The following is a 12,325-nucleotide window of genomic DNA, read 5'->3' as shown; positions in this document are numbered from 1 at the left end:
CTCCTCCTCCCTCTCCTCTCTCTTCCCCAAGACGGTGTGCAATCTGATACAGGTGATACAAATACATTCATTTTAAGCATATTTTCCCATTAGCCATAATGTAAAGAAGAGTTAGAGCTGATGGGAGGAAGCATGAGAATGAAGCAATAAAACAAAACAACAAAAGAAAAGGAGAGTAAGTAGTATGCTTCAATCTGCATTCAGACTCCACAGTTCTTTCTCTGGATGTATATAGCATTTTCCATCTTAAGTTTTTTGGAGTTGTCTTAGATCCTTGCATTGCTGAGAAGAGCTAAGTCTACCAAAGTCAGTCATCGCACAGTGTGGCTATTACTATGTATAATGTTCTCCTGGTTCTGCTCATTTCACTCAGCATCAGCATATGTCTTTCCAGGTTTTTCTGAAGTCTGCCTGCTCATCATTTCTTATAGCATGATAGTATTCCATTACATTTATATACCACAACTTGTTCAGCCATTCCCCAACTGATGGGCATCCCCTCAATTTCCAATTCTTGGCCACCACAAAAAGAGCCGCTATAAATATTTTTGTACATGTGGGGTCCTTTTCCCATTTTTATGATCTCTTTGGGATATAGACCTAGAAGTGGTATTGCTGGGTCAAAGGGTATGTACAATTTTATAGTCTTTTGGGCATAATTCCAAATTGCTCTCCAGAATGGCTGGATCAGTTCACAACTCCAACAACAATGCATTAGTGTTCCAATTTTCCCACATCTTCTCCAACATTTATCATTTTCCTGTTTTGTTGTGTTAGCCAATCTGATAGGTGTGATGTGGTACCTCAGAGTTGTTTTGATTTGCATTTCTCTAATCAATAGTGATTTAGAGCAATTTTTCATCTGACTATAGATAGCTTTAATTTCTTACTCTGAAAACTGCCTGTTCATACCTTTTGACCATTTATCAATATTCTTATAAATTTGACTCAGTTCTCTATATATTTTAGAAATAAGAAAACTGTTTTACGTGATAGCTCTCAGACAGGGAAGCAGGGAAAGAGGAATAGCAGGGGAAAGATGGGTGATGTAAAAATAAAAGCTATCAATAAAAGCTATCAATAAAAATCTATTTAAAAAAGAACAAAATGTAGCCTTATAGGATCTTTTATAACAAGGTGGCTCCTACCCATACACCAAAATTATTGAAGATTCCTTGAAAACTGCTACTACAGAAAAAGCCCTATTCAATACTCTGACTGTAAACATCAGATGATGTTTACAACAGCAACAGCAACAGCAACAACAAAAGGGTTATGAATGGTGACCGAGGGCAGCTAGTGGCACAGTGGATAAGAGCACCTGGCCTGAAGTTAGGAAGACCTCCATTCAAATCCAGCCTCAGACGATTACTACCTGTTTGACCCTGAGCAAGTCACTTAACCCTGTTTGCCTCCGTTTCCTCATCTGTAAAATGAGCTAGAGAAGGAAACGGCAAACCATTGCAGCATCCTTGCTAAGAAAACCCCAAATGGGGTCACAAAGAATTGGATACAACTGAAACAACTGAACAACAAATGGTCACCAACATATCTGCCACTGTGATGAGATCTAACAAAGAATTCGAGCTGAACAAGGATTCCCCATAGAAGGGGAAGTCCCCTAGATGCTCCTGATTGCAGATGACATTGTGCCGATTGCTTCAAGCTCCAGAATACTGCAGAATCCTTTAGAAGAGAGCTATAATGACTCAAGGTAGTTTGGCCTCTCTATCCATAGGAAAGACCAATTGGATAAAGAATGTCTATTGCCCAGATTATGATGTATATCTGTATGGATAACACTATAAAGATTCTCCATTTTTATCTATTTCTCTATATGTCTATATACACAGGTGCATATATATCTATTATATCTCTCTAAAAATATATTTGGAATAGACAGTACAAATAGACAAGTTGGGGCTGGAGCTGAATGAGAGGAGACCATGATGGATTGCCTTTGAGAAATTTCAAAGCTCCTTTATAATGATCCTGAGGATCCCATGAAAGCAAATGACCACATTTTAATGCCTGTTAATTGACTGACAAAACATTCTCTTGCTGTTTCCATATGGTAGAATACAAGATTATTTAAAAAATTAAAAATGAATATCCCATAGAGGCAAAGGTGGTTGTGAATATAATACATGAAAAATTCTGAAGAATAAGAGAAAAGACATCATTAAGAAATTGTATGATATGAAAAGAAGATGGTCATGGTGAGGGCAAGGGATGATACATGGGTAGGCAGAATGCTCCACTAGCACCCTTGTAATGTTAAGAGAAAGTGAAACAGGCCTCCAGCATGTTGCATAGACCAACATGATAAACCTATGGAACACATGGACAAGAATCACCTAGGATGGCAGGAGTAGATGGGTTGCAATTTGCATTGATGGAAGGAATTTCCAAACAGGATCACAGATCCATTTGAACACTGATATATACCAGGGAATCATGGGATAGCACAATCTCAGAAGAATCAAACTTACAAGGGACCCAAAGGGCAATAGAAAAACATATGGTATATGTAAGTTTTAACATGTTACCACCAATGAGTGAAAAGTGGTATAAAAGTCATTGCTAAAGATATGTTTGATGGAAAAGAACATGAGTCAATTTAGGTTGTAAGAATGAGACAATCATAAGTGGTAATAAAAGATCCACAGGAAGGCCTACACAGCATTGGATATCCATCCAAAGGATACCTGCCTTTTTTTGTATCCCCCATGCTTAAAACTGTGTCCTGTACACAGAAGATGCTTAATAAATACTCACTGACTGACTGATTCTCTAAAGAGGATTTAAAGAAAGCTATGAGAAAGAATCACATAGTATGAGGTATGGAAAAGCTGAATTCTGCCTTGGTGGATTCATTAAAGCAGCAAAGGGTAAGGATTTTTTAACCTATTAAGCCCAAAATAAAATTACACAGACTGTTTAAGCTCATGGAAAAAAATTCTAAGGGGGGGGGTCAACTTGAATTTAGCATAACAAAAAACCACTTTCATTCATAAATAGTTCTAATTTATTTGAGAAAGTCTGTCCCTTTACCTCCAGCTGTGATTGGTTAAGGTCATGGACAACCACCCTCAGACATGTTTATTCTGTCATGGCTTTCAGAAAGCTGATACAATTCTCCATTTGGAATATCTAAATTAGATTTTACAATCCCTTGGTCTAAAAATGGTTTTTATTAATTGCTCTATCTGCTGTTCTTATGTATACACCATTCTTCTGATGCTGAGATATCAGGCTAATGAAACTGCTTGTGCAAGAGTGGGGAGAATCCTACATGCTTCTCATTCACTGCCAGTCATGGTTAGATTCCCTTAAGCATAACCATGGAACAGTATTTTTGCAATTACTGAGGAATGCAACTTCTTGCTAGAGAATATTAATTTTAGAGGCTTTCCTCCTATCAGTAGCTCAGTGAACTAAAGTGAAATTACACAATCAAAGCGTTAGAAGGGACTTCATGGGTTCATCTGGTTCAGCCTCGAAGGTCATCAGGTCAGCATTGTCCTTATAACAAACTTGCACCTATTCATTACCCTTCTCTTCCTTATGTTAAGTCTAAGAGCAGCAGAGCTGTATGGAAAGAGAGATGAACTTGGAGATGAGGGAAAATTTGGTTTGAATCCTGCCTCTGACAATTACTGGCTGTGAGACCTTGGGCAAGTCATCTAATACAGCTCCCTATCTCAGTTCTCTCATTTGTAAAATGGGGACAATAATACCTTCAGAATTTTGTTTGTAGGATTTTTGCAGGTATCAAATGAGATGACACATGTGAAGCTCCTTAAAACCTTAAGGCACTATCAGGCACTACCTAAATACCAGTTACTATTATTATTAAGAAACCCAGTTCTCTTAACTGTTTCCTCAAAGCATCTATTTTCCACCCTTTTGAAAATTCTTGTCACCACTTTCTAGGTTTGCCCTCAGTAGGTGCTCATAAATATTTGTAGAATTCAAGTGAATCTCTCCAGTTTTTATAGATCCTTTAAAAAAAAAAGTGGAGGGGCAGTTAGGTGGTGCAGTGGATAAAGCTCCGGCCTTGGAGTCAGAAGGGCCTGAGTTCAAATCTGACCTCAGACATTTGACACTTACTAGCTGTGAGACCTTGGGCAAGTCACTTAACTCTAGCTGCCGCACCCCCCGCCGCCGCCCCCCCAAATGGAGACTGAAAATTGGAAATAATAGGTTAGACTAACAGCTACTACATGGGAAGGATTCCTTCCTCGCTCTTCGTGTCCCACACTTCTATTACTGTGTTTTGCTACTATGTTAACATTTTAGTAACAGGATTACACTGTCAGTTCATTTGACTTGTGATCACCTGAAATCCTTCAACTCTTTTTACATTTACCCAGCCAGCCTCATCTCATCATTTGTGGATTTAAAACATAGTGCCCTATGTTTGTTTCTATATTAAACTTCATTCTGTTCTTGAAGGTCCATTTCTCTACTGTCCTATCATCTAAGGCACCAGCAGTGCTGACTCTAGCCAAATATAATGAGCATTTCTTTCCATTCCTTCCTCCAGGACACTGATAAAGATAATACGTAATAATAACTACAGGACTCATCCCTACATGCATGTGGTGGTTAGGTCCATGAACAGCCACTTTTTGAGTGTGACCCACTCAGTCGGTTGTGTGTCCTCTGAACTAAAGCATGAACCACAGGCCCGTGTCTTCCCTGCTTGTGAATGAGGACAGTACGGGGAAAGAACCAAAGGCTTACTGTAAAGGGCAGATGTAGGACATTTATTAACTTTCCATCGTCTATGCAATCTGTGTTTCTATCATGGAAAGAAATTCCATTGATCTGAAAATGATTAGCTCTTCACTAAAGCATTCAAATTACTTACTATCAAAATCCTGTGGTTACAAATCGATTAACAAATGATTTATTCTACTATCTTTCTACAAATGATGTTCAGCCTAATGGTTCATAATGATTGAGGTCATTTTTACTTAAACTGTGCGGACCACCCCCCCTTCCCTCCCCCCCCAAAATAGGCCTTGTATTTTGTCTTCTCATACTACTTTCACAAAGTCCCAAAGTTGAGGGTTATGGCTTCTGTAATAAATCTCTCCTAGTTCCCTAAGCATCTTAGAATGCATATTATCGCGCCCATGGAAATAGGAAATACCTTTTGAAGATACTCTTCAAACACTTTCTTTTTTGTTCTAGTGGGCTCTTCCTACTTTCCCATCATGGAGGGAACCTGTTCTAGTTAACCACTCAAAGTAAAATATTTTTCATAAAGATAGAGGTGAAAAAATTACACCATCCTCTACATTTTCAAAGGCATTTGTAATTCACTTTCTTTCAAAGGAGTGACATTTTCCTTGGTCATCTTTGGCTTACACACCAGTTTTTTTTTTCTGGTCTGTATCACGAGTATCCATCAGAGATGTGATCCCATAGTTCATGCCAGAGAAAGGTTCAAGTATAAAGCATAGCCTCAGACTCAGCTTCTCTCAGTAGAGGAGGAGCCTCCATCATGACAGTGGTCCCTATAGCCCAGTGGGTCAGTACTTACTCTCTGTAATGGGGTTACCTTTTTCTCACTGGGGAAGATTGCTTGTGGAATTTTTGGGCTAGGGCTAGGGACCTGACCTGAGATTTCATTGGTATAGGTTTCTTCCCAGATGAGGAAACTCCTCCTCCCAGTGCAAATCAGCACCTTTTCTGAGAGTTATCATTTTAGAGAACTGCCTGGAGCACTTTGAGGTTAAGGGACATCCCCAGAGTCACACAGCCAGTCCATTACAGAGGTAAAACTCAAACCCAGATCTCCCTGGTTCCCAGGTAGGCTCCCTATTCACTATGCCACTCTGCTTTTCATATGGAATTTTTAATACTATTATTTAGCATGAGAAATCATAAGTTGGCCACAGTAAGGGGAGAAAAAAAATTTCCCACATCAAGTAAATAAGACTTTTAATTCTGGGACATCATTCTGATTCTCCTTCTTTTCTCTTAATTTTCCTAAATCTGGGAACATGATGCCTAATCAAAAAGTAAGCACCATGTTTCAGTGTGAGGGTAACAAGGAATAAGGGTGAAAAGGCAAGCAAAGAGTTTGGTGTTTCCAGCACCCAGCGACTCACCATGGTTTATCCCTTGATGCTTTCGAAGAAAAGACTGTGTGCTGTTTGCTACTGGAGGTAAGTAGATTGTCTTTGGGCGTTTTGAATGGCTTTGCGTTGCTGCTGACAGGGTTATGGCCGCTGATACAGGATTTTGCTTTCACTTGTAACAGTGATGTCCTGGAATTGGAGGGTGGTGATGCTGGAGAGGGAGAAGGTTTACACATGGAACTGTGTCTTCTTTCTGGAAAGGGAAGAAAGGACAGAATTCAGCAGTTTGTTTTCAGCAGGGGAACAATTCCCTTTCTTTCACTCCTCCTACCTGCACACACACATAGACACATACATATATAAACATACACATACTGCAAAGAGGAAATTCCTCTCTTTGCCATGTGCAAATCACTGAGGTTTCAGTCATGATTATTCTTGCCAATTGCTCTGTTCTGCCAATTGGCAATTATTAAATACCAAATTCCTCTATCAAACTGCATTCCAAATTAACTCAAAGCTTCTCATGGGAGAAGCACAGAGATATTTATACAAGGACATTCTCCTTAATACCACAAACTTATGACGACCACAACCACGAAATTTAAAAAGCAGAGTATGAGACATTAACTGGTCTCAGTTAATAAACTAACTAACTGCTGTAAATCCTAAGCTAGGAGCCTGGGAGTTACAAAGCCATGACTATAGGTTAATAAGCATGAATACCCTGTCAAAAATGGTTAGAAATGGAACATTCCCAAACCTGAATTTGGACAAAATTCTTAAATGTCATGAGAAATAACAGCAGGACCTCACAAAGCTCATTTTACCAGTGGATATCAGAGGCTTTTCTGGACTGAGGACAAACCACTAATTATATTACTTTCACCTTCATTGTTATGGTGCCATTTTGGATCACATAGATGCAATGGTGAAAAAACAACCATACCAGTTAGGTTTCTGCACCAGGGTACCACAGGTGGCAATGACACCTGATACACGATTCCCAAATCTTGGGCACAATTTGTGGCAGCAACACAAAAGAGACTGCTCATTTTCAACATTTTTTTTTTGGCCTTAATGGCCAAGAATTCAATAATTTAGGCCCAAGAAATGGTGACTGGGATACCAGCACTCCAAAGTAATATTCCACAAGATGAACACATAAGTGCACACTGTAGGATACAGTTAATAATAGAGAGCCTGATGATTTCTTAATTTTGGAAGATATCTTAAAAGATGTAGAATAATAGTAGTGTCAACCTCAAATAGAAACGGATGCCTGCACCGCATGTGGACTTCAAAAACTACAAATTGTATTTTTATTTATTTGATAAATATCTATCCTTATTACATTTTAATCTGGTTTAGACAAACTTTGGAGTTTTTTAGTAATCCACAGGCTGTGAATTTGACACCTCTGGAGTAAGACATACATTTTTGGACAAGGCCAAAGTGGGAATGAGTTTTGCTTGAATGTTCATACTTATTAAAAGGGTTTTGTTTTTTTCTTTTCTTTTCTTTTTTTTAGTTGAGGGGAGATAAGAAAGAGAGAAAACAAATTATTATTAACTGAAAAAATGTAAATAAAAAGGTAGCCTGATGGAGAGGAAAGTGTTAAGTAATAACACTAAACAATGGCTCATGGGTATGGAAGGTTGTTGTGGATAGAATATTAGGGTGAAAGAGAATGATGAATCAGTTCCCTTTCTACCTGACCTACTCCAAAAAGTATAGTCAATTTTTGGTACATAGAACTGGAAAAAAAAAAGAAAGATTAAGTAGGAGGTCAACTAGTCTAGGTAGTGCAGTCGATAGTGCCGTGCCTGGAAGACTCATATTCCTGAGTTCAGATCTGGCTTCAGACACACATAATAACTGTGTGACTTTGGGCAAGTCATTTAACCTTGTTTGCCTCAGCTTCCTCATCTGTAAAATGAGCTGGAGAAGAAAATGGCAAACTACTCCAGTGTCTTTGCCAAGAAAACCCCAAATGGGGTCATGGAGAATTGGACATGAAAAACAACTAAACAATCAGTCTAGTACCATCTGGGTAATGGCCTAGTGCTTTCCTGTGTAGAAGACCTCTACTTCTCTGGAATCTCCAACCTTCGGTCTTCATTCTGCTCGTGGAGCCAGCTGCCCTTTTTGCTGCCCTCAGATCATTCTAAACCTTAGTACTACTGATACTATTTTTATATGACCAGTCACTCTTTGACATGTCACCATGTGCCTTTTAAAATGAAATATTAAAAAACCCCTGCAAAACTGAGGTAAAGATTATTATGCCAGAGGTTCCTCAACAGGTTGAATGAGATGAGGATGATCACAGATCCTGACTGGATGAATCCATGACCACAGAACGCCATTTTAATAGATCACTGGCCTGTGCGCAGTCCTTGGCTGGACTCCCCTTTTTGGAAGTCTACAGGCATTTGAAATACTCAAAATGCTAGTCAGCCAGGTCAGCAGCTCATTCATTCATGCAATAAACATTTATTAATCGCCTGCCGCCTACTATGCTCAATACACTATGATAGGCACTGAGGGAGGTACGAAGATTAATAAAACACAGCCTTTGTCCTTAGAGAGTTCATTATCTATGAACTCTTGGCACACCTTCTCTCCCTCCCGCCCTTCCTGTTCTTTCTGAATTTTTTATCAGCATGCTTTCCTGCTCCCAGGATCTTTAAATTAGGAACACAGTATATCATAACAACAACATTAAAGATTTTTGAATAATAAGAGAGAATAAGGATCTTATCTTTCTTCCATATTCAGTGCAGAAGATTCAGACCAATGATCTCTGTAGCTGCCTGTGCCAAGATCAACTGCTCTTCACCAAGCATGTGACGCTTGCATCAAAAACCAGGCCAATCTCAGAGCTCACCTCTAATTAGTGCTTCCCACATACTCACGCACTCAAAATTATCTCTGAAAAGCTAAGTTTCCAAATGTAGGTCCCAATGAGCTAGATGGCTCAGTGGATAGAGTGCTGGGCCCAAAGTCAGGAAGGCTCACGTTCAAATCCAGTATTAGACACTTACTAGTTATGTGATGCTGGGCAAGTCTGTCTGCCTTAGTTTCCCCAAATGTAAAATAGGGTTAATAATAGCACATACTTCCCAGGATTTTTGTGAGGATCAAATGAGATCATATTTGTAAAGCACTTATGCATAGTAGGTGCTTAATAAATGTTTGTTCTCTTCCTTCCCTCTCTCCCTCCTCAATCATCCTACAAGCCACCTACAGTTGTCGCTGCCTCTCAACCTCAGTAGCTGACTCAGGTAATTTTCACTTGAAAAGTTTTGGAACCTTTTCTCCATCTGCTCATCCACAGAGGCACTTTCAAAATAGTAACAGCACTTCATTCAAACTAATAGTTTGCAAGAACATAAACAGCATACGAGTGAAAGACCAAGATGGCGGCAGACCAAGAAGATGGCTTATTGGAGCCCGTGGAAAATTTCCAATATAGTTCCTAAAAAGACCAATCAACATTGGCAGACTGTTAATGTTTTACTTTCAGCCCTCAACAAGAGGTTGTAGCAGCCCATTTTGCATGTACTACTCCACTGGCTGTTTTCATATTTGGATTTTGAATTCCCACAAGCAGGTGATTGGTAAATGATTAGCCAGGTTATTTCTTAACTGACAGCAGTGATATGGTCAATTTCATTGCAAAAAAGATGTGCTTACATAAGGGTCAGATGCTAACACTCAGGTACCTGCCACCAAAAGCATACCTGGTGGCGACACAAGAGGATGATGGTAAGTAGGAGACATCTTGGATTATATGACAGATCAAAGAGGAGGGCGAGTCCAGAGCTATAATTAGCTAATTTTGTACCTTCAATCTACTCCTGATCCCCCTCAATGCTAGTGCCTTTCCCTCTGAGATTACCTCCTCTTTACACCGTATCTATCTTACACATATTACTCATTTGCAAGTTTTCTCTCCTATTAAAGTATGAGCACCTCAAAGGCAAAGACTGTATTTGCCTTTCATTGCACTTAGCACAGTTCCAGGCACATAGAAAGGGCTTAATAAATTCTCACTGACTTGTTCCTGGGGTTATGGCACCAAATGCCCTCAGATCAGTAATTTCTACGCTGGGGTGTCACAGACAGCAATGACACTTGACACAGATAGGATCCCCACATCTTGGGCAGTATTTACAGTAGTGACAAAACTGAAAACATTGGTCTGAGAGATGGCTACTTTTTTTTTTTGGCCTTAAGGGTCATGAATTCAGTAATGTAGCCTGAAGAGATGATGATTGGAATACCAGCACTCCAAAGTAATATTCCACAAAATGAACACAATACAGGTAGTTGGTGTTGGTAAATGATTAGCCAGGCTGTTTCTTAATTGACAGAAGTGATATGGCCAATTTAGTTGCAAAAAGGACATTCTTAATTAAGGAACAGACTAACACTCATATACCTGCCACCAAAAGCTTACTTGGTAGTGTTGCTACAAAAGGATGATGTTGAGTAGGAGCCTGTATGTAATGGATTTTAAGGATTGTAATGACAGACAGATCAGAGGGGAGGACACTCCCACAGATCACCTAGGGAGATGCAATAGAGACAGTTGCAGGGGTAGGAGTGGGTCAGGGCTGAGAGCGAAGGAGGGCAGCTTATTTGAAGACTAATTATTATTGCTAAGTAGGCATTAAGGCCAGTTGCTTCTATGCTGCCAAAGGACTGTAAATGCTATCAGTACCCTCTGAATTTTGGCACCCTGGGAAAAAACCTTGGTTATTCCCACCTTAGTTATGGTTCTAATGGAATATGGTAAGAATCAGAAGCCTGGTGGTCATGCAGGTTTGAATCACTCTATCAGAACTGAGACTGCCCAGAAAGCATGCACTCTAAATGGGAATTTTCAGAGACAGAAAAGGGAAATTTTGCCACAATGTGTGCATAGTTCAAGTTCACAGCACCTTGGAATCTTGCATATATTGTCAGAGGCAACTGATGTGTTGGCTGGTTTTGCAGAACTATTTTTTCTTCCTCTATCTTTTTCTTTTAGTATCTATATTACAAGGGAATGCTCACTAGGTGGGGGTATACATGAGAAATATATGAAAGTGGTACAATAACAAAAGAGACCAATTTTTAAGAATAAAACAAATACAACATCTATGGCAAAAAGAGAGGGCCGATGGTCTCTGGCTTCACATGAGGAAACCGAAACGGGAAATTTTAAGGGACTGTGAGAGAGCCCCCTGGCCATTAGTGGCAAGCAGCCCCATATCAAAGTTTTTCTCTCAGACACACTTATAAAACTTCTCTCCTCAACTACTCATTCTTTTTTCAGTCAAGAGGTCATAGGATCAGAGATTCAGGGTTGGAATGATGTTCAAGGCCACTGAGGCCATCTCAGATAAGGAAACTGCCATCCAGGAGGTTAAGGGACTTGCCCAAGGTCATAAGGTAGTAAGAAGTGTCCAAGGTGGAAGCTAAACCCAGGTCCTGGTTCCAGAGCCAAGGCTCTTTTCAATGAACCATTATATGTGTACCTTTCCCAGCCTCCTTTTCCTCAAGCATCTTTCTTTTTTTTCAATATTATTGGGTTTGCCTTGAGTTTTATCCATATATCTCACTTGCCTTTGTAATACAGAGGGAGGCAGGGAACAGAAAGAGAAAGATTTACTTAGTTAATACCTATAATAGCTAACTGGTCCTGAAACTACTGAAAATGAGAGCAACCACTGCTCCTCTGTTGTGGAGATAGCACAGTACAGTAGAAAGACTGATGGATTTGGATTCACAAAGACCTGGGTTCAAATCCCAGGTCTGTCCTCCTAACAATCTAGATGAGTTTCCTTATATGTAAAACGAGGAAGTTGAAGCAGATGACCTCTAAGGTCCTTTCTGCTTTAAATCTACAACAGGAGTACTTAAACTATTTTTGTGTTCAAGACTCCTTTAGAAGTTTGGACCTCTACTCAGAATAATGTCCTTATATGCATAAAATAAGACAATTATAGAATAAGAAATATTAATAAAATAAACAATAATGAATTTAATAGAATAAATACATAGGATTACAAAAGAAACCAATTATATCAAAATAATTTAAAAGAAAAAAAGAAGACTCCAGGTTAAGAACCCCTAGTCTATGGCATTTTCCTGTGTTTTTTTTTTCACTTTCCTGCTTCCAAAATGATTTGGGTAGGTGCCATGCTAAACCGTGCCCTACAGGCCTGTGGCAAATGCCA

The 12,325-nt window shown here is 39.4% G+C and overlaps 1 protein-coding gene across 9 annotated transcripts in view; it reads right to left on the bottom strand.

Moving 5' to 3' along the window:
• Positions 1–12,325, bottom strand: part of ATXN7L1 (ataxin 7 like 1) — a 258,320-nt gene that overhangs the window by 55,413 nt on the left and 190,582 nt on the right. For all 9 annotated transcript variants that reach the window (XM_020984562.2, XM_020984561.2, XM_078154441.1 and 6 more), the window contains one exon: positions 6,126–6,348. In XM_020984562.2, the coding sequence (XP_020840221.1) occupies positions 6,126–6,348 (223 nt within the window). The remainder of the gene's footprint in view (positions 1–6,125; positions 6,349–12,325) is intronic.

Source organism: Phascolarctos cinereus, unplaced genomic scaffold (assembly GCF_003287225.1).
Source record: "Phascolarctos cinereus isolate Bilbo 61053 unplaced genomic scaffold, phaCin_HiC Scaffold_1;HRSCAF=81, whole genome shotgun sequence".
NCBI classification, from domain to species: Eukaryota; Metazoa; Chordata; class Mammalia; order Diprotodontia; family Phascolarctidae; genus Phascolarctos; species Phascolarctos cinereus.
The sequence above is the reverse complement of the archived record's forward strand: the minus strand, read 5'-3'. Positions and strand labels throughout refer to the sequence as shown.